General features: G+C 29.3%; 1 protein-coding gene and 1 pseudogene across 1 annotated transcript; both read left to right on the forward strand.

Moving 5' to 3' along the window:
- The first annotated feature begins 389 nt into the window (after window positions 1–389).
- Window positions 390–2,446, forward strand: LOC132934729 (uncharacterized; annotated as a pseudogene).
- A 4,961-nt stretch (window positions 2,447–7,407) lies between these two features.
- On the forward strand, window positions 7,408–19,295 carry LOC132934728 (high affinity cationic amino acid transporter 1-like). Its single transcript, XM_061001066.1, has 13 exons — window positions 7,408–7,742; window positions 9,156–9,247; window positions 10,135–10,366; window positions 12,472–12,600; window positions 13,443–13,598; window positions 13,692–13,796; window positions 13,900–14,055; window positions 14,157–14,281; window positions 15,876–15,973; window positions 16,039–16,178; window positions 16,270–16,539; window positions 16,621–16,898; window positions 18,188–19,295. Exons 2-13 carry the CDS (start codon window positions 9,200–9,202, stop codon window positions 18,452–18,454), a joined length of 2,004 nt encoding a protein of 667 aa, XP_060857049.1. The 5' UTR covers window positions 7,408–7,742; window positions 9,156–9,199; the 3' UTR covers window positions 18,455–19,295.
- Window positions 19,296–23,912: the final 4,617 nt, after the last annotated feature.

The raw sequence follows: 23,912 nt of genomic DNA on the forward strand, positions 1-23,912 counted from the left end.
AGATTATTGTTTGATACCGGTGAACCGTACGGTTCAATAGACGGTCAGAAACACTACGTTTGTGTATTCTTGTGAATATTTTTGGTGGATGCTATCTTGGGTTAATATTTTGATCATATTTAGATTACGATTTTCTATTTGTAACACAACCTTTCTTATACTAAAGTAAGTATCTAATTGATTTTTGCTAGGCTTTATGATTTTGATTTGTACTTTACTATGATGATTGATTTTAATAGTATTACATTGACGGTATTGACTAGTATTATAAAGTAAAATGTTTAATATTTATTATATTTCTAATAATATTCTTAATATTCTATTAATTATTGTTAAGTTAATTATCATTAGTAACTTAGAAAATGACATTATTTTTTTTTCTAGATACGATGGGTGTCTGTTTTCTTTGTGATACAGAAGTGTACGGTGAAGATACACGGGTGTGTTCTAACATCACACCGGATAGTAATGTAACATACGTGCATAAAATTGCTGAGCTTATGGGTACTGAATTTATGATTGTTGTGAATCCTCATGATTGCATATGCAAGAAATGTACCTCAGATTTTAATCATATGGACCGGTTGGAAAATGAAATAGAACGTGTTAAAACCAAGTTCAGCCTGTTAATGTTGGGGAGGTAAGGATATAACCTAGTTAGAAACAAGATACATAATAATATTAGGTAGTTATATAAAAATATTACTTTGTACTTTTCCTTAGATTGTCATGAAACACTTAAAGGCAGAGGAACAACTAGTGTTTCCTACGGTAACTACTGCTGCCGTAGTTACTCCCGTCCAAACTCCATTAAAATTGTTAAATTCACATCAGCAGTCAGGAAAACAACACCATCAACAACAACAACAACAATCACCACCAACACAAAAAGAAAGCGCTAACAAAATTAAATTATACAAGTGCGGCTTTTGTACATTCCAATCGAAAGAGTTTGGTAATGTTCAGTATGTACATTATTCAATATTATTTTGAAGCTATTATTAATACTTTAATTTTAGATTCCACATGCGCAAACATATGAAGAAAAAGGAGCCTGAAAAACCTATTCTTAATCAAGCGGCTAAAGCATTAACCCCGGTAAGAATAAGAAAAAAATATGATCTATTACTATATAATTTAGTATAAGACCAATTAATATTTTTGCAGTACATATTTTAATTTTGTTGGCACTTTCATTATTATTTTTTCACTTAAAAATTTTCAATTATAATATATGTAAACTACACTAAATTGTATTTTGTATCATTGAACCATGTTACTGTGTTACAAAGACAAATTTTGATTATAAATATCCTATTTTGTTCCATAAGATCATAATTTAAAAATATATATTAATGTACTAATGTTTTTATTTATTGACTTTTAAAAGAATGTTGGCGTATTTTTTTTCTCCCTGAAACACCCACAATATAACAAATTTTATTTTCAAAATAATAATCATAATCATATTAATTTCTAAAATTACAGCGAAATGACTTCTTATAATATTTGAAGGTAAGATTATTATCTAGGTCATTTCATAGGCTTTTTATTATATTTTAATTTTAAAACGAGCTATGAGTATTTTAAAATTGTAAATTGTTTGTACAACCTTAAATATTCATAACTTGTTTTAAAATTAAAATATTATAATAAAAAGCTAAATGAGAATCTTACCTTAAAACTTTTTATGTGGTAATTTCAATCTAATTTTAGTAGTTAATATGATAATTATCATTATTGTAATCATAATAATTGATATGTTGCTTGTGGGTGAGGGAGAAATAAAATGCACTGATATCCTCATAATTGTAAAAGAATTTCTTTCAATATTAATTTTACGTAACTCATTTACTATTATTATAAATTCAGTTAATAATATGAGACACAATTTTTATTTGATCTTTTATTTTATATAAATTTAAATATTTTAAATATTTAATTTAATTTAGATACGGCAAATGAAAAATTAAATATTTTAACAAATCACCATGTCGTAATGATTTTATTTTATTTTTAGGAAAGAGAAACAGATGATTCTCGTCCAGTTACAACCAAAGTTATGAAAGTGGAACCATCCAAGACTCAAGAAAATAAAGTGGATTCTCAAGCGGAGTCTCCTATGGACATAGACAAAAATCAACAGGATAACAATAAAGGCACTGTCGATACGGATATGTTGTAGAATGACAGTGTCCCTACTGAAGGATCTACATATGTTGAACAAGAAGAAGGAACTGAAAATGCAAGCGAAGAAAAAGAAGATACTGCCGTGCCTGAACAGGAAGAAGTTGATCAAGAAACTCCAGACAGTGTTGAGAAGGAAGTTGATGAAGACAATGCAAATATGGAAAACAAAACTGGATACTTGGACATAGAATCAATGTTAGCCGCATTCCATAATGATAATCCTACTAACAATGGGAATATACAAAACAAAGATTGAGTTTTATACAACTTATTTAAAAGTTAGTAATCAATTCTATAATTATAAGCTCCAGTTTCATAATTAAAAAATTGTTATTCCATTAAGGTTTTTAAATCTAAGATTATCTAAGCTTAATAAATAACTGTAGGAGTAATTAAAATATGCTTACCTACAGAAGTAAAAGTAGTAAAACTTAAATTTGTAGTATTATATAAAAATATATATATATTTCTAGTAGTCCTTAATTTTTATTTATTATTTTCGAAATTCTCCAAGTAGTATATATAACTTTTTAGACTAGTTCAAAAGCATTTAAATTTGCTTGAATTGTTGTCATAGTTTTAATAATCTTAGCTTAATCAATGATTTTAGGAGGTAACATTAAATCACATTAGCATACAGTAGTAATGTACTAACAATTAAATACATAATAATATAAAAAAAAATATAAAAATTAAAATCCAAAAAGAAAATTAATATATATTAATTAGTATCTAGTTTAGTTCTTAATATTTGTTTATTATTTTCAAAACGTGTAGGTTAGCTTAGTAGGTATACTGAATAGTATTCTCAAAGTTATAATGTTTGTTTATTATTTGTAAGCTTTTAGCTTGATCGTTGATATTTAAGTAAATGTTTATTAGTATTAAATGAACTAATTAGCGTTCATGAAGGCATATAGTCTTTCCATTATATATTAAGACAAGTTCAGAGGCATAACAATGCATTAATCTTGACTTAATTAATAATTTTATTAGACAACTTTAAATTACATGAGTGTACTGTAATAAAGTACTTAATAACTAAATGCATATTAATATTAAAAAAAAATTTAAAAAAGAAAAAAGAAAATTTCTTATTAGTATCTAGTTTAGTTCTTAATTTTTGTTTATTATTTGTAAGCTTTTAACTTGATCCTTGATATTTAAGTAAATATTTATTAGTATAAAATTAATTAATTAATATTCATGAAGGTTGTATACATGGGATTATATTATTTATTAAGACAAGTTTAGAGCCATAAAATATGCACGAATCTTTGTCATAGTTTTAATAATCTTAGCTTTATCAATAATTTTATAATTTAAAATTATATAACATTAGCATACAGTACTAAAGTACTAACATTGAAAAATGTAGTTATAAAAAAAAAAATAATTAAAAAATCAAAACCTCCAAAAAAATTTACTTTTTAGTATCTAGGTTAGTTCTTAAGTTTTGTTTATTATTTTTAAAATGTGTAGGTTAGTTTAGTATATTGAATAGTATTCTTCAAGTTCTGGCATAAATTACTTTTAAGACTTTTTCAAATGCATATAAATATGCATGAATGGTTGTAAAATCTATTGTAAAATTAAAATCTAAATGAAATTTGTAAAAAATAATTCAAAACCAAAAATAAGAAAATATTAAATTAATTTGTTAGTAATACATTTTTTTTTGTTCATTATTTTTGATTTATTATATCCTAAATGTTTAAGTTAATATTTTATAATAATATTATATTCACAATTTTGATTTAAAATACTGTTATTTGTTAATATTTTTGGTAATTTGTGCATTTTTATCTGAATATGCATTTGTCTTTGTCAAAATGTATAGTTAATTTATCCTTTATAAGTTACTGTGTAATCGTGGTAACCTAAATAGGATTTTACATACATAACATGTCTTTGTCATAGCTTTTATAATTTGAATTCTTTATTAAGTGTTTTATTAAAGATGTAAAAAATTGTGGTCGTTTTGACCATGGCTAGATTAACGGCGGGTTGAGATGAAAATTTTACTAGATTAAAATATATAAATTATAAAATTATAATATAAATTTAACATAAAATTCCTCTTAAGTTTTTCCTCTTAAGAATTGGTTACAAAACAATTTAAAAGAATATGTATAGCGTGTGTCTTTGAATTAATGCCAGATATGTCATATTTCATTTTTGTTAGTGAATGTATCACAAATATTTGAAAATCTAAAAAAATTATGATAGTAAAACAACTGTTATAATATTTAAAAAGGGTAAAAATAAAAATACCACAATTGGGCATCAATTTGGCTGTATTTTCCAGAAGAAAACATAGAGGTGTATTACTATTTGATAGTGATTTTGAATGTGAATAAGAAAAGTTCTGGTCATTATCTCCCACAACTATTTTTCCAATAGGAGATTTCAATATGGAATGCCTTGAATTTAAAGAATCAGTGTTTTCTAAAAGCATAAATAATTTACAAATATTAATTATTAAACCACAAATATGATAGACACGATACATTTTAAAATGTATCATAAATTATATAATTTAAATATTTTATATATTATACAATCCTTGCATCTACCAAGTACAACATATATATATAATAACTGGCTCATTAAATTTACCTTTGTTAATTATCTCATCAGTTTTAATTGTATCAAATACGGTTCTTTTCTAACCTAACCGTCCTAACTTGTACTTTTAAAATCTGTAGTTGTAAAACTAGCGTCATCATCGTTTTCATTTACAAGAGGTTCACTTCTTTCACCAATAACTCCCAAAATTTGTTCGCTGATACTTATCATACTTTTAGTATATGTTCCTCCACCAGTTTTATATCTTCCAATCTGTATTCATAGAACATAATTTATTCATTTTAAGAAATATTTACAGAAGCCCTTGAAAACTAATATTCTAAATTATAATCTAAATTCACTACCCACATTTTAAGATAATATGGATACAATGCTAAAAAAAGTTGAGCTACTAAGTACTGATCTGCTGTACAGTAGGAATCGAGTGGGTCACAATAATCAATGTATTAAATTTGAATTCAATGACATAAAATATACAAAACATAAGACACCTTTATAAGATACAGTTTTAGTTATAATGAATAATCATATCCGTACTATTTACACTCCTAGCAGCTTTAGTCAAATGTTCAAATATAAACTTAAATTCCTCCATTTCTCTTAGCCCTGTGGTTTGATGTAAATTATAGGTTTTACAAATATTTATCCAGGCTTCTTCTATTTCATATGGTCTATTAGTAAACTATGTCATATTAATAATTTTATAAATTAGCATCCTCAATTGTTTTATGTAATTATCATTATTTATGTTACTTAAAAAAAACTTACGAGTTCTAAATGATGCGATTGAGCTAGGTCCACAATTACAGATTGCTCTTTGTGTGTTAATTGTTTTGTTATTTTGTACATCGTCACCTATTACAAAACATAAATCATTTTAATTATTGATGTTAAATTAGTTACAAATAAAGATTTACATTTTCGTTACTGAGATTCTTTTTGGTTTGTCTTTTTGTCATATTATATACTGTTTTTAACCGTTGTACACGATCATCAAACTGTGGCGTGACTACTGCCCAGGATTGGTTTTTTTGTTTTACTTTAAAACCATCAGTCTAAAAGGAATATTTAATACACACCAATATTAAGTATAATGTTATATTAATTAAGGAACATTGGTGAAATACATACTTGAATGTTTTCAATAATATGTTTGAAAGGCGTTATTAATGTTATTAACAGTTCTTTCTCTTGCTCTGTTAAGTTTTTTGTTCGTGTACGCTTCACCCGTTTCGTAGCCATTGTACAACTTAATTAAAAATATATTTAAATATTAAAGACATTATACTACTATAGTAGGTACCTACTCCAGTAGTGGACTATACTTACAGTGGACTTAAATAAAAATTATTAGTCATAAGTCATAATAACAAGTCATTATTATAATATTGTAATAATTTAATATGTATATTATCATTTTTGTTATCATTATTCAAATTTATCAATATTTATATCATTTGTGTTATCGTTATTCAAATTTATCAAATAAAATGTCGTTTAATTTATTTGGTAACCACGGTTATCAATAATTCAATAATTCTTTATGCAACCCACCCATTGTTTTACACAATCATTAAACCTTACTGGTCCGGTAATTTACAGGGCAGGTAATGAATTTACAGACTGATCTTTAATTTACCCGCCCCTAGTAATATGAGATGTTATTTTCTTATATAACATAGGTAGCTTGTAGGTATAGGTACTAAACTTACATATTATCAAAATAACACGTGGGGCAAACAAGCACCTTAGGCTGAGTGCTGCAACAATGTAACATAGGTATTATGCTCAAACTAAGGAGAGCTTTAATGCACCTTATATAAAAGAGAGTACAGACGACTTGGAAAATTAGCATTTTCAAAGACTATGGTATGTTAGTAGTTAGGTAAATTAAACTATTGAATTTAATTAAATATCTTGTTCAGTTAGTTACTTAATTGATTTTAAGTAAATGTACGGAATATAATTAGAAGTATAAATTGTAATAAAAAAAAGTGATAAACTATTTTTTTTTTAATTTCCACTTACCGCCGCTTACCACCGCCCGCTGGATGGAAAAACGTCGCTTTCCAACGCTTCAACCGTCATTGAAAACTAAACTTTCATTGCAGGCGTGAGAAAAGGTATTTTAATCCCCATTAATCACAATTTACAATAATTAAACAAAACAACCGCGTATCGGTTATCGACGGTTTTACATAATATACTATTTATATAATATTATTGATTCCCAATCAAAACAATAGTTAACATTAATAACCAACATCTATGTAACAATAGTTGTAGGTACGTCAGAATTGTATCATCAGTATTATATATTTTGTATTTTATATTTTATTTTAACATTTTTTTGTGGTGAAGACGATAAGGGTACCCGAATTAAAATACGACGTTTATCCGTATTAACTACTTCGTAGATTGGTGTTGAATTGGTTTTTGGAAAAAGTGGCTGTTGAAATTGTGGGAAATGTGTACATTGGAAAATGTTGTAAATGGTAAGACTGGTAATCTCAGCGTCAGTAAGATGTCGGACCAATGACTGATAATGGCGCCGTATTAGTGTACCTTGTAACGGCTAGGCAGCAGGCACAGGTAAACGGCTTGGCGACAAACGAGAAACACGACGACTTGTGTAGTTAGTGGTGTACCGTACGCCGATGTACCGCCATCTTAATCTATATTATTTCACTATCAATACTAATTTACTCTTAAAGTTTTGTTTACAAAATACTACGTTTTTGATATTTCTCATTCGCTTGACGGGTTTTCTGGACTGGACGTCTTTAATACAATCTGTACCGTGTGTTTCGAGTTGTAACGCCGTCTGCTGCTCGTTATCGTCTCGTGGGTAGTGGACACTTGTTGCGTGTGCCTCGTGGCTGTATTTTATATTATTGTATTCTTGCATGTCACCGCTGGATACTATATGTACTACTTTTATTCTTCCAAACAGATATTTTTTTGTAAGTATGAATTTGATTATACTGACATTATAAGTAGTTTTATATTATTTCAAGGACGCTACACCCGCGTTTAGTACGTATACGTTTTAGTCTAAAAATTGCATGATAACCGAATAGTACGTTCTGAATAATCTTTTTAACTCAGTTGTGTTTGATATCGGCTCATTATCGAATTTAGAGGTAAAAATATTATCTAGTAAACATCATATTATTATGTTTTTTATATTTTAATTATAAAGCGAGTTATGAGCATTTTAAAACGTACAATCATTTGCAATTGTACAATACTGGTGTAGCAGTCACTAAATATATATTTGGATTTTAGCTACAAACGACATACGTATATAGTACCTAACATTGTACTGATTGCATTGTTCACTGTTCGCTATCCAGTGATAATCGTAATATTATATTTTGTTTGTTTTTTCTAAAAGCAGTCCCTTCACCATATCGAAAACGGAATTATTAAAAACTGTATACGATAATATGACTCATAATTGCTGTTTTAAACTAGATAGACGTTAGTTTGTGTATCTTGGTAGACTACATGGTAATAGTCATGTAGGTATCTTGATAATAAACAACATAATAAATAATAATGTATGATAAGTTAGTCACCGCAACAGGTAACTTGCTTACACATATTATCGAGATTAAATTACTATAACTAAACGCTACGTGACGTACATGCCTGCCTAAGGATACGACCGTCAAAAAGTTCCAATCATACAATGTTAATTATATCATGGTAGGTGACATTGAAATTTCGATGTACATAGGGTCTATATTGTAGATAGTGTTAATACACTGCACCGTCATTTAAATTAATAAAACCAGTAATAATTTTGGTCTATGCTTGCTTTTGTTGAATCTACTTTGACAATAATCAAAAAATTACAAAAGACATGTGTTGATAGTTAAAGTAATGTGTACCTACTTAATGTAAATATAATTACCTATTCAGCTCTAATTCCTGAATTGATAATGCCTTATTGTTAGGAATTTTAATGATGAATAGGTTCATCGCATATATTTTTTGTACTTCAAACCTCCTATTTTGATGTGTAAATATTATTGAGATTTTTAGACATGGGTATGGCATTCTTTAATAGAAACTCTCATGAATCGTACATCGATATGGCAGATAGAGAGACTTAAATTATTGTAGTATATTTGTTATTAAAAAATTGTTTAAATGTGAATTTTTGAACATCGATTTACCATGTTACTAATTTGTTTCTAATTTTAAGACGACCAATGAGTATGCAGGGTTAAATGAGATGGTTGTTTAAAAATGGATGTTTTCAAAGCGCTATCATACAATTTTAAAAATATTTATTTTATTCTATTTTAAAATTTTTTATAAACCAGTAAAACTAATATTATATAAACTAATAACTATAATACTTACAGAATATATTTTGTTCAATACATTCAAGCAACATAAATACAGCTCGATGAAAATGTTTGGAGATTCAGTAACGCAGCTTTGCGAAACACTAGAGGTAAAAAATATTAACATTAAACATTTTAGATTCTGATCGAAGTGAATAAGGCTATTAATTTTACAATAATGTGTGTTTTTTTATTTTATTTTTTTGTGTTTTTGTTATTTATATTGTTATTACTTATTATTAATATGTAAGTTAAATTTATATTATAAAATTACAAAAAAATAACTAAAATTGTTATTTTGGGATATTTAATATGTAATTTTGTCCAAATTTGAACTTAAAATAACAATATACAAAACTGTGTTATATATTTTATAGTTTTTTAGGTTATAGAGTTAACTACTTACGTGGAACCTTGTTGTACATTTTCATTTTATACATTTTTAACTACGAAATCATTTTTAAATTTTAAGTTTGATAAATGTTGTCAAAATTCAAACTTGAAAATCGTGCCTATATAGTTTTAATATTTTTCAACTGATATTGTAAAAATATAATATCAGGAGCCTTGCATAAATTCCTCACACTTTTTGACTCAACAAATAACATTCTATTGACATTTATAGAAAAAAAAAACTTAAACAATTGAAAAAGTCTGTAAACAGCTTAAAATGAGTCAAAATATTTTGAAATTTTTGTCAAGTTTATGAATTGATAAAATTTTGGTGTAAGTTTCAAGTATCTACAGTTATTCGTTTTTGAGTTACAACAAAGTAAGAAAATCGCTATACGAGAAATCGAGTGAATATCCGAATACCGAATAATATTTATATTTTTTAAGCTGTAATGAAAGGTTGCGCCAGGCTTATCAAATTTTAAATAATATAAAAAAAATAACTCGTATAAATGTCGTATAAATATTGAATCGTCGTGATTTAAAATTACGTTACAGGAAATGCCATATTATAATGATATTGAGACGGATGATTTTTTTCCAGCGTAAAACCCTGTCCCAGATTTTGTTCAGGCGGAAAAAAGAGGATGTACTAGACCAGCCGGACGCTAAGAAATTGGCCAGGGTCCTCAATCTGTTTGACCTGACGTCACTTGGCGTAGGGTCCACGTTGGGCGTGGGCGTCTACGTGCTTGCCGGAATCGTTGCCAAAACATTAGCCGGGCCGGCCACGGTTCTGTCATTCGTTTTGGCTGCCTTTGCGTCGGCTATCTCAGGTGGGAAAAAATAAAAATAAATGTGAAACAAAAAACTAATTGAATTATAGGACATTTGTTTCCGGTTTGTATTCAAATTAGGCTCATTGGTCGGGTATTCAGAAACAAAAATATCGAATTCTAATAAAAATTAGTTAAATTGCTATCCTGTAACTATCCACTCTTTTACAGTAAATACTCAAATTCCCCACATATGGTGTATTACACTTATTAGTTATACACTACCTGGATATAAAGGAAATACAACATAATATGTAACATATAGATGGGTACACAACATATAATGTAAACCGCACAAATTTTGTATATGGTCAAGTGTTATTCTGTAAAAACAAATTAAAAATTTCATTTTAACTTCACTATAATATTCAATTTACATCTCTAAATTTTTTAGAATTAGAAATCGGATCTATGACACTATTCGTAAAATCTTGTAAAAAAACCAAGTTACGCAACAGTGAAAATAAACTCGCCTGGGATTTGAATTGAATTATTATTTTTAAATAATATATATTTTTTTTATACAGGGTGATTCATTAAGCGTAAAACACTCATTGTCTCAAAAAGTATTAATGTTTTTTACATAGTTTCAAATTGTTAAAAAACAACGTTTTTATTAAAAAATTATTTTTTATTCTTATAATTTTTTAAGTTTTTACTTTTTTGAACGACAGCATAGAGTTTTAATTTCATATACCAAAGCAGAATATTTTTCTAAGTATTTTGATTCATACAAATTGAATTTAGGGAGAGTAGTTTATGAGTTATAAGTATTTACATTTTAGATGGGTGGAGTGGAGTGGTATGGGGTTGCCCCGCAAAATCTTTGCCCATTACTCCGCTTGTCAAAACTTTAAATACTTATAACTCATAAACTACACGTTCTAAATTCGATTTTTATATATCAAAATACCTAGAAAAATATTCTCATTAGAAAATGAAATTAAAACTCTATATTCTCATTCTTAAAAAAACTTATAAAACATATTTAAAAATATGTTTTTTTTAATAAAGTCGTTGTTTTTTTAACACATTTGAAACTATGTAAAAAAATATTTTTAAAAAACATTAATACTTTTTGAGGTAATGAGTGTTTTACGCTTAATGAATCACCCTGTATATTAGATAATTATTTCTTAATTTTAATAAAATGCATATTAATATGTTTTTTAATTGATTTTCTTATAAATTATCAAAAAACATAATATGTACTCCATAACCCAGACAGCAATTTTATGATTAACAATATTATTATAATATTGTAATAACGAATAATATTAGTATAACGTTATTATAATACTATAATAATATTATCATAACAAAATGTCGTCTGGAAAGACATCGTGATTATGAAAAATACTTAAGAAGAATTTTCCGTGTAAACAACGGCAACCTGAAAACTCTTGTATTTTAAGAGGACGCCACACCGGTATGTGTTGTCCCTGTCTTACACACGTACGCATAGACAAAACGCGTTTACGCAGTCTGAGTAGAACTAGGTCAATTTTGGTTTCAGAATAAAAATACCTATTATAAAATTTAAATATAAGAATATTTCGGTTTGCAAGACGGTGCGAAGTTACATGTCGTTTAAAAATGTTGAATTTTGTGATTTAATGTTATTTTTAAACAATTTATTGAGTGTTATAATATTCGGAATAATGAAAAAAAACGTACCATCTTGTTCTTCAAAATACTGTCATCATTTCATTTTAAAATAGGTATTTAGAACCAAAATTGATTGAGTCTACTCAGATGGCGTAAACGCGTTTTGTCTATGTCGTACGTGTGTAAGACAGAGACAACATATAGCGTTGTGGCGTCCTCTTAAGGGCATAAACCATGTTTGAGACACCCTGTAGGAAGGTAACTCCGGAATAAATAGCAGTGAGTTCATCTAGATTTACTGAAAACCGTATGCAGTTTAAATTGCATTACTTCAGAACTTACTGTTCAGAGCGTGTGGCTGTTGTTTCGCACCTTCGCGAAAAATTACTTACTACGAGACGACCGAGCACCTTACGTGATCCTGGCCGGAAATAAAATACTAATATTATTATTAATGACTCAATAGTTTATAATAATATGTATTGTTATATCCGCAGGCCTATGTTACTCAGAATTCGCAGCGAGAGTCCCAAGAGCCGGGTCGGCTTACGTTTACAGTTACGTTGGCGTGGGCGAATTCATCGCGTTCGTGATCGGATTGAATCTGATACTCGAATATGTTATCGGTGAGTGGTTTTAAGACTTAAGGTATCGACGAGTTTATAAAGGATGGTTATTTTATCATTAACCAAGTTATGTATTGTGTGTCGAATTGCGGGAGAAAAAAAATGTTGGGGCTTTTTGCCGTAGTCCGGAGCTGATGCACTCCGACCGTGTGATAAAACTATACATATGCTACGCGGCGGCGAGGCTGTACAAATAATTTATAACGTAGTAACTAGTAACGTATCCATGCAGTAGAGAAGAGTGGTCATCATCCTTATTGGACTCGAGACCCATTTTCGTTATTATTATTTATATTTTATGATCCATGTATGCTTTTTTTTAAATAAAAAAGCTGATTGTTTAAATATTGATTCATAGGTACTCGAATGTGTAAAAATGGACCAATTTATAATTAATGTAGCACAATAATTATTATGTTTATTTTATTTTATTAATTCAACTAAATGGAATAAGTTTTTACTACATATTATCTCTTTTTAATAACTTAAAGTATACCACGACCTATTTTTGAAATTTATGCAACCCAAAATAGGTCCGTGACCACGGTTTTCCGTAGTATATATTATACTATTACGGTTATAAAACCGTCCGGGCACACCGGTTATAAAGACAACAGACTGCAGTAGACTCTTGTAGAGAATACGTTTTAAAAGTTTACAAAAAGTATTTTATTATAATATATTTTGTATTCTAAATATGTGGTACGTATTGAAATTTAAAAACAAAAAACAAATTTAAACATGTCCAACTATATTGATGAAATTTTTAGGCTTAGACAATTTTAGTACCTATTGAAATGTGATGACATCTAGTATTAATTTGGTGTCACTGCACGTTACAGGTACTGCAAGCGTCGCCAAAGCGTTGAGCAATTACATCGATGCACTGTTTGGCTACCCCATGAAAACCTGCATGACCTATATATTCCCCATGAACGTTAGTTTTTTGGCAGGCTACCCAGACCTTTTGTCGTTTAGCCTCGTGGTACTATTATCATGTGAGTAGAAAATAGTTTCAAACACGAAACACAACAACCGTTATACTTATGCATTTAAGATCAATTAAATAATAATTGATATTACCTTTGCAGTTTTACTGTCATGGGGAGTCCGCGAATCTGCAATGATAAACAACGTGTTTACTATCGTTAATTTATTGACCGTCGGCACGGTCGTGGTATCCGGATTATTTAAAAGTAATGTATTATAATTTTTTATGTAAACCGCACGTCATCGGAGTTGATAAATTATAATTATGACACTGTATATTAATATAATATTTGGTTATCGTTGTTATAGTTAATTTTCACAATTGGAGTATATCGAAACAAGATATCCCGGCCAGCGCGAATGGCGGTGAAGGCGGTTTCATGCCTTTCGGGTGGGCCGGAGTGACCATGGGGGCAGCCAAATGTTTTTACGGGTTCATCGGTTTCGACTCCATAGCTACTACGGGTGAGCGTCAAATAGGATAAATTAATATAATCAACGGCATATTTTAAGCTCTATGAAATACCTACCTATAACATCAACTAAATAATATTTTCCGTGCACAGGAGAAGAAGCGAAAAACCCAAAACGTGACATCCCGTTGGCCATCATTTTGTCGTTGATCATCATAACGTTTGCATATTGCTGTACCAGTTCCGTTTTAACTCTGATGTGGCCGTATTATGATCAGGTATCGAACAATTTCATATTAAAAATTCACTCTTGGTTTAAAGTACTAACATATTATTATGCAGTTTAACTAAAAAAATATTAGGATTTTTGTGTGCGACTAAAACATTTTTTGTTTTATATAAGTACTCAAGTACCTATATCAGTATTATACTATTATAATTTATAATTAGTCTTGTTAAGAATACTTTTCAAATGTATTCAGAATACGTATTTATATAGTTGGTGTAATTTGTATTTAAAATAAATATTCAAATACTTTCTTTTAAAAGTATTCAAAATACTTACACGAATACTTTTTTATAAGTTCAATAAATGAATAATTATTAATCAATAATTCAATAAATTCAATAAAAAGTCGACTAACCACTACTATCCACGCAATAAAGTACTATTATTGAATAGTTTCTTTAATAAAGCCAACCAAACCCTCTTCTTTTTTATGTATTCCTCCTTCTATTGTGCTTATTGTAAAAATATTTTATACAGATTGTACAAATTAAAATAAATATGAAAAAAAAGTTCAATAACATTAATACCAATATCTTATATTCAAATTATAAATAACTACCACAGTACCATCGATTAAATAAGAAGAAAGACTATATTTTAAAGATTCAAGAGAAATGCCACTCCAACCAGTAGTGATCAGTGTCTTGTATGCCATGGTATACGTATAATATGGGAGTGAGGAGCCGATGGTGGTTTCAGTGTTCAGTTATTCTGGTATCTGCTTGTATTTTGACAAAACCTTATTTTCTAAATTATCAGAAGTTAGAAACATTTTAAAATAATATTTTAGAAACAAAATTTAAAATAGTACATTCCGAAATATAATAGTAATTGGAATTTGGAATCACGAGAATCAAAAAAAGTATTTAGTATAATAGTATTATAAAATAAAAATACAAATAAAAAGTATTTGAAATACAAAAAAAGTATTCGAATACTTAACAAGACTGATTATAATATACTTACCTGTAGGTAGAAAAATTGCACTACACTACCAATACTCAGGTTCAATAGGTATAATGTAACTATATTGATGTTGGTTTATTGATATTAATGCGTTATATACGGTAAATTAGGTAGGTAGAACTAGCTAGGTATATTAAATTACAATTAGTTATATACATACCTAATACTAATTAATATAGTACTTATCTAGTTTTCCTGCAAATACTTTAAAAACTATCAGATATTGTGTGTACCTATTGTATGTTTTTTTATATATTTTTGTCTGTTATTAAAATACCACAACCACAATTGACTTTTATTTCGACCTCTGATTTTTATTGAAATGTTGTTTTTCTAAATATTCTTATTTAATAACTTGCATCGGGATTTTTTTTTTACATGTGTATTTTCTTATACGAAAATAATAAAGTATAAGTATGAGAATAAATGAACAAATAATGAACAATTTTGTTAGACCACATATTTGAAGACAGCTCATAATTATTATTCTTAACGCTTTAATTCTAATTTCTAACAAAATTACTATTACTGATTTCTAATATTTAACTTCAAACTATAATACTTACAACTAATTGAATAAATATACAACTTATACCATTACTTATCAAACGTTGTAGGATATCGACGCGCCGTTCCCGTATGTGTACGATCAACTTGGTTGGACGTCAATGAAAATTATTGTTTCATCCGGCGCTATATTTGCTATGTTTGCCAGGTAAGAAAACGTTTATCAAGAATCTCAGTGATGTTTTAATCGTGAATTTACAACAAACTTTACAGTCTCTTAGCGAGCATGTTCTCGATGCCGAGGATTCTGATGACCATGGCCGAAGACGGTCTTATGTTCAGCCTGTTCTCGGACATCCACCCGACGCTTAAAACACCAGTGAAGGCCACTCTACTGTCGGGTCTGTTCGCGGGTAAATATATTATATTAATAAGATTGTACGACTTATGATCGGTATGGCGTACAATATTGACCCTGTACGATTAATAAACGACCATGTTCAGGTATCATCACGATGTTTTTGAACCTCGATCAACTGATGAATATGATGTCAATCGGCACGTTGTTGGCGTACACGATCGTGTGTGTTTGCGTGCTCTTGTTACGGTACAGAAACAATTCGGACGGCGACGAGTTCGTGAAAAATCAGGGCAACGACGAACCAGAGACCGGTGGTTTCGTCAATACGGTGGAAAGGTACTTAAACCTGTCCAATATTGACAACTGCAACAAAGAGACCGAGCGCGTGGCCACGACCCTCGCTGTGTTGTACGGTACGTTTCACGACGGAATAACCCATCGACTATTGACAATTAATAATTTTGAAGTATTACGCGTCGTTTCGCCTTTTTCAGTTTGCACGTCCGCGCTGTTTAGCTTCGCAACCGTACAACAAGAGTGCGTTGTGACCATCCATCAATGGTGTGACGAAAGCGACAGCAACGCCACGGTTTTTCAACCCGGTTGCGTGGTAAACACCAACAACACCAACAACACCACAACGCCCTTCGAAAAAGAGTGCGTCGGAAACGACATCGCGATGTACACAAGTGTTATTTTAGCCATCGGGCTGGTGCTTCTGATGTACTTACTGTCCAGACAGCCCCAATCGAAAAAAAAACTTTCGTTCAAGGTACGAATCGTTATAGATCTTCCCGATAGGTGTCATAATAAAACGTATACAATTAGCCACATATATTAATGGCTTAAAAAAATAAATGGTATTTAAAAAAAAAACGCAAAATGTCACAATTCACAGGTCATTAAAAAAATGTATCAATTCAAATCGTAATATTATTATGATTTTAATTTTAATTTATTTTCAACTTTGGGGGTGGTATCTGGTAGAACGTTTTATCTAGTTGGTATTTTTGACAGGTTATAATCGAAAATGTCCGGAAGTTTTCATAAGCGGGAAAAACAATTTTTTTTTTTAAATACTGTAATTTTTAAGCAAAACTAGTTTTTGACAGTAATATGTCGATTTTGTTTTTTTGTAGTAACTCAAAAACAATTTACCGTAAATACTTTGAATTTTAACCTATTTTTTTCCATACAAGACAAATAGTCTCATTGATTTATATATTGAAACTTGAAAATGTCGATACTGTTTTTTTTTATGTATAAATATCGATAAATGTTTTTTAAATTTGCAAATTATTATATAGTTAAACATTTATAAAATATTAAATTGTCATAGCTAAGGATTTAAAATTAAAAATAAAGTTTCTCATAAGTAATATTTATACTGTAAACAAAAAAATCTAAAAAATATATAAACACAGTTTTTTTTATAGATAATTTAAGTATATTTGGACGAAATTAGATATTTAAACAAAGAATAACAATTTTAGTTACCTATTTTTTTATTATGTTGTAATTTAAAATTATTATTCGTGAGTACTTGACATTTTTTAAAGTATATACGTGTATTATTTTATTTTATATGCACAATAACATTTCCAATTGTAAGGACTTTAAATTAATTCAATATACTGTAATCTATTTTATTTACTATTAATAATAGTATTATTAATAGTAAATAAAATTACTTTAATAATAATAATGAAGTAAAAAAAAAATACTTGGTAGTTATAGGTATAGGCTGACGGAGACATTCTTCGCTCAGAACTTTTGTATATAATGGTTTTATATCATTTAGTTTAAATTTAACACATTCATTACATTGACCCACTCGACACCTAACCTACTGTACAGCAAGGTTGTACACAGTTGCCCACAATTTTTATAATTTTTTTTAAATTATTAGTCTGGTGCGCTCAGAATGTAATGGAAAAAAATTCATATTTTTGAACATGTATTTAATATATTATAGTATTATTAACTATTATTAATTTGTAGACATTTATTTTGTTTTATAAATGCAACGTTTTAAATAAGCTTATGTTCCTTTTTTCATAGGTCCCTCTGGTTCCACTCATACCGTGCATTAGCATCTTGATGAATGTTTACTTGATGATGAAACTTGACCTAAACACCTGGATCCGTTTCAGTATTTGGATGATAATGGGACTTTTCGTATATGTATTTTATGGCATGAGTCACAGTGTGGAGGGCCTGAAGCGGAAAGGAGAGCCGAAAATGAGTCCGTCGAGCTCCGTAGAGCTGAAAACGAGTCCGTCAAGCTCCGCAGAGCCAGTATACGAGTATTATACCACTTATTTATAACTAAATATCCTCCTATGACTCTTCTCCAATCGTGACTAAAACTAATAGTCATTACGATCCTTACAATGTTCTTAACTACCTACCCATCACAATCCTTTTAACGTTTCCATCGGTATCCCCTTCAATCACATTCCAGAGCAACACCGGCCTAGCTGGAACTACTACTTTTTAATATTATATTTTTACGATGTGATTTTTTTTATATATATATAGTTAAGTTATGTTAATTTGTTTAAAATTATTACTGTCAGTATTATCATAGATAATGTACAATGGATGTAGCATTGTAGCCATCAAGCTAAGTCTTGATGTCGTAATATGAACCTAGAGCCCCGACTGTTTGTAAGCATGTGCATAATTCTGGTTGGTCAATGAATAAATTATCACATTGATCAAAGTTGTACACCCACGTAAATGTACATCAATTAACTATTAGCTAATAACAGTTTTACTGTGTATTTGTTAATACAATATATTTTTGAATGTATAAATTAAATAGGTAGCTTGTTTCATTATTTTATTTTTATTTCATAGTGTTTTATTACCTACTTTAAATATTTGTCCAGCTAGTCACTGACTAAAAACTATTAATAAAAAAAAAAAAATGGAAACCGATTAGTTTATACAATTGTAATGGAAATACCAATGATAGTTTGGTAATTATTATTATATTTTAAATACTTATAATTAATTATTGAGAAATGCGCATCCCAATAATGTAACAACTATAGCTATTTTACAATATAAAAATGTAAAGTGTTATATTAATGAATTTGTAAAATGTTAAAAGTACTTAAGAATCATAAACCATAACGTAGGCTACTGCTTCAGTTTGTTATAATGCCAATAAATATTTTTGCCAATTTTTAAATGTCTTAATTTTATATAAAATTAATATCATACCTTCAGATATGAAGAAATGCATGCTATTCTAATATCACATAAGTAATATATCTATATATATAAAAATGGAGGGTGAAAAATGTCGTTACCTCATCAATCAAGAACGGCTGGTCCGATTTGGTTCAAAATTTTTTTTTAAATGTTTGTAATTGCCAGGATAAGGGTTTTACAAAAGAAAATTTTAGGAAAATCCACCGGAAGAAAATTTGAATGGCAAAAAATACAATATTGGCGCCATCTGTCCAGAAAAAATAATAAATAAAAAATTTTAGTTTCAGATTAAAATTATAATAGCATATTGTATATTGCTTGCTATTGGTTAAGGCATGTTTGTTTATTTATACTATTATTTTTTGTCAATATATAAAAACAGCTGTTCTCGATTGATGAGGTAACATACATTTTTATATATATAGATGAATTTTTGTGTGTAGATTATACCTCTGGGAAGAAGATAGGCTAATTTAAAAATTTACTTTGATATTTTAGGGTTAAATCATAAATTTACATACTAACAGCACGGGGTTCGTGATCTACCGCAGGTAGATTGCCTACCTGATAATATACCTACGGCTGCAAACCAGAATTTTTATTTTTTAACGGAAAAGTTAAGATAAGTTTTGAATAGGTACTATACACTAAATATTAAATAACGAATTGAACAATGTTTGAGTCATATAGAGTTTGTACATTTAACGGCATCGAAGTGCACGGGATTGGCTAGTTTTTGCTATAATATAAATTAAATAAATACTTTTAAATATCTCAATTTCATTAAAAAAAATAACATCACTGTAATATTAAGTGTAGAATATTAATTTTAAGCTATTGTTATTTTAAGACATTATATTATATGCCTACATTTATTTTTTCCTTTTAAGCAAGTCTGTATTTAATGTAGTTGAATACTTACATTATTAAAATATTTAGTTTTAAGGGCATCATGTGCTACAGATGAAGATTCATCATTGTAAAGGCCAAAGGGTGAGCACCATTCATTTTCATTTTCTTATGCAATCTAATTTTCTATGTAACTCTAAAACAAATGACCGTACATGAAATTTTGACTGAATGTTTACATTAGCATTTTCTATACACCATTACATTTTCCAAATATTTTGACTTATTTTGAGCTGTTTACGGACATTTTCAGTTTCCATTTCTTTTTTCTACAAATATCAATAAAATTTTATTTGTTGGGTAAAAAAGCTTAAAAATTTAATTCAAAGCTCCTACCATATTGTTACAATGACATTTGAAAAATATTAAAATCCTTATTCACAGTTTTTATTTATAAGCATTTAAAGTTCAAATATTGACAAAATTCATCAAATTTAAAATGTAATAATTATTTTGTAGTTAAAAATTTATAATATGTTCAACTTTTGTAGCTAAGGATTGAAAATTTAAAACAAGGTTCCACGTAAATAAGTAAATATATAAATTACTTTATTCACAATAATATCATCAAATATACTTAGTAATATCATAGGCTGACTGACCGTTTTTGCTCAGAATCGTTTTTATTTTACAATGATATTATATCATTGAATTCAAATTCAACATCATCCATTACAGTGACCCACTTGTCACCTACTGTACAGCAGAGCGAAATCCACTTACCCACCTTTTTTTTGTTTATTTTATTTTATCCTAGAAACTAGATGCATTGACATTTAATGAAACCAGTACTATATGAGTTAATATAAAATCATTACACATTGATTTTAAATTAAGTGTTCTTTTGTTCTTAACCATCATTAGTTATCAGAAATAATGTAATACGTTTTGTTTTCTATAATGCCAAATATTTATATTATTTTTTTTAAGAGTACCTATTATGATTACAGTTATTTTAAAGCAATATAACATAGAAATATATTTAGCTAATACTAAAAAGTAATAACTACAAATTTGTCAAAAAATAATTGAAAAATGTCTATAAACTATTTTAACTTTAATTTTTGATGATGATTTAATTGTTGCATTATGATATTGTTTCAAAAGGACAGCAACCTCTAGATATCACGTCAGCCGGGTTGTCACATGTACTGACGTGTTTCCTTTCGCCCATTGTTGTTTTATTTTGTATTTCGGCTACTCGATGTGCAACAAACGTTCTCCATTTCGTCGAAGGTGAAGCGATCCATGCCAATACTATCATTGAATCGGTCCAAAAGTATTGTTGACTAATTTTTAATTGTAACTTCGGTATTAATATTTATTTGCTAGTCGTGTTAATAACAGTGCCGCACAAAGTTCTAATCGAGGTAATGACAATGTTTTTAAAGGTGCCACTTTGGATTTTGCGCAAATTAAATTAGTGTGATGAATGCCCGCGTTGTCCGTACATCTCAAATATCATCCATACGCCAATATACTAGCGTCCGAAAACCCATGGACCTTAATAACACACGATTTTAAATTGTTGGTAATTTTGCGCGTTATTGATAACCTGTTTAACGTGGATAATTGTGTTCGATACTCAAACCTTTGTTCGCGTATGTGCACTGGAACGGGTTCGTCCCAATCAATCTTTTCACGCTATAGCGCTTGTAGTATTAATTTTGCTCGCACTATTAATGGGCCGGGCCGACTAAACCTAGCGGGTCGAAGATCGCAGCTATATCGGACAGCATTTCGCGTTTGGTAACAGACATCCCCTCTACCTTTTTATTCTCACGCACGTTATATCTGACGTAGCATCCCAGAATAAACCTAATACCCTTTTCAAAGAATAATTAAGTTCGTGTTTATTTAATATTTCTATATCTTCGCTAGGTAGACTTGATGTTATTAAACTTGCGTCGTTTGATGACCATTTTCGTAACGTTAGACCGGCACTGTTCATCACCACAATCAAGCCGTCGCGTATTTTAACACATTCGTGGACAGCTACTGCTATAGCAGTAATTTCAAAAGTTGATGTACATATATCACTACTGTTATAGCAGTAGAATATAAACCATTCAAATTAACACAGTACTGGTATAGCAGTAATAATTTCAATAGTCTCATATGAAAGAGCATGTTTTACTGTCCCACTGCAATACTTCAGAGCATTGGGCACTGTATTATATATGTGTTATTTTTAGCTTTATTTATCGTTTTTTTTTTTTGGTATTTCCATGAACCCTATATTCGATATCATTATTATTATTTATAATTTAGCTATATCATTATTGCTTTATAATGATACAACACAATATATAAATGTCTACACCATATATTCGAACCATAACCGATAGAAATGCATTGTTGTCCGTGTAAGTATTCAGTTCGATTATAAACATCGTACGTAATAGGTGTCTGAATATGTTATGATAATATGAATTTATATAAGACTACATTTTTATGTTTATTTTTTATGTCACAATATTCTTTTTCAAAATGTATTACACAAAATAAACCAGGTTGAGTTGAATCATTATTTTTATTATATTATTTTAAAAATATAATCATACTGCTATAGCAGCGCAGTGATGTACGTAGTTGTAAACAACAATGTAGTGGGACAGTGCTGCTATAGCAGTACCCAAATTACTACTGATATAGCAGTAATAATTAAGTGCGTTTTTATAAGTAGTTTATTTCCGCTCCGGGAATTTCAACTGTCCACGAATGTGTTAATAACTTCCTGTTTCGTGTCGGCTCCGGTTAATATGTCGTCCATGTAAAAATCGCGATTGATAATAGGCGTGATGTATGGGTATTGTTCGTATACCGTTTCGGCTAGTACTTGTAAACAACCTGTTGCTAAATATGATGCGGGTACCGTGCCATATGTGACCGTATTCAGACGATATATTTTTTTAGGTTGATTAGGGTCCGTGCGCCATAATATTCTTTGATAATCGCGATGTTTATCAGTCATTAATATTTGCCGGTACATTTTTACTATGTCGGCCGTTAAAACGTAATTATGCGTTCGAAATCGTGAAATAATGTATAATAAATCGTCTTGGATAACCGGGCCCTTTAATAATACGTCATTAAGATTAATGCCATTGTCTGTTTTGCAAGACGCGTCGAACACTACTTGCAACGTTGTAGACGTGCTACTGTCCTTTCTGACGGCGTGGTGGGGCAAGTAACACGTTTGATCATTCCTTTCGATTTCGCTCTCATCCACCCGCTCCATGTGGTTTAAAATATTCTTCCTTTAAATTCTTATCCTTTTGGAACTTATGTTCTATTGCTAAGAAGCGACGTTTTGCGATCTCGTACGACTCTCCTAATTTTATTGAATCGACCCGAAACGGTAGGTGTACGACAAAACGTCCATCGTCATTTCTAATAACGGTCTTATTAAAATATTCTTGACAAGCACGTTCCTCGATCGTATAAAGTGGTGTATCGCTTACGTCTTCAATCGTTAGTGTGGGTTCACTATCGATCGCGCTAAAAAATGTGTTCGAAGTCGATACCTTTGATAAACTATTTTCCGATATTGCTCCAGCGGCCACCCATCCAAATACTGTTTCTTGGAATAACGGCCCGGTGGCCGAAGGACGTATTTGTCAGTCGCATAAAAATTCATAAAAATGCGTTGCGC

The sequence above is a fragment of the Metopolophium dirhodum genome, chromosome 1 (assembly GCF_019925205.1).
Source record: "Metopolophium dirhodum isolate CAU chromosome 1, ASM1992520v1, whole genome shotgun sequence".
In the NCBI taxonomy this organism is placed as follows: Eukaryota; Metazoa; Arthropoda; class Insecta; order Hemiptera; family Aphididae; genus Metopolophium; species Metopolophium dirhodum.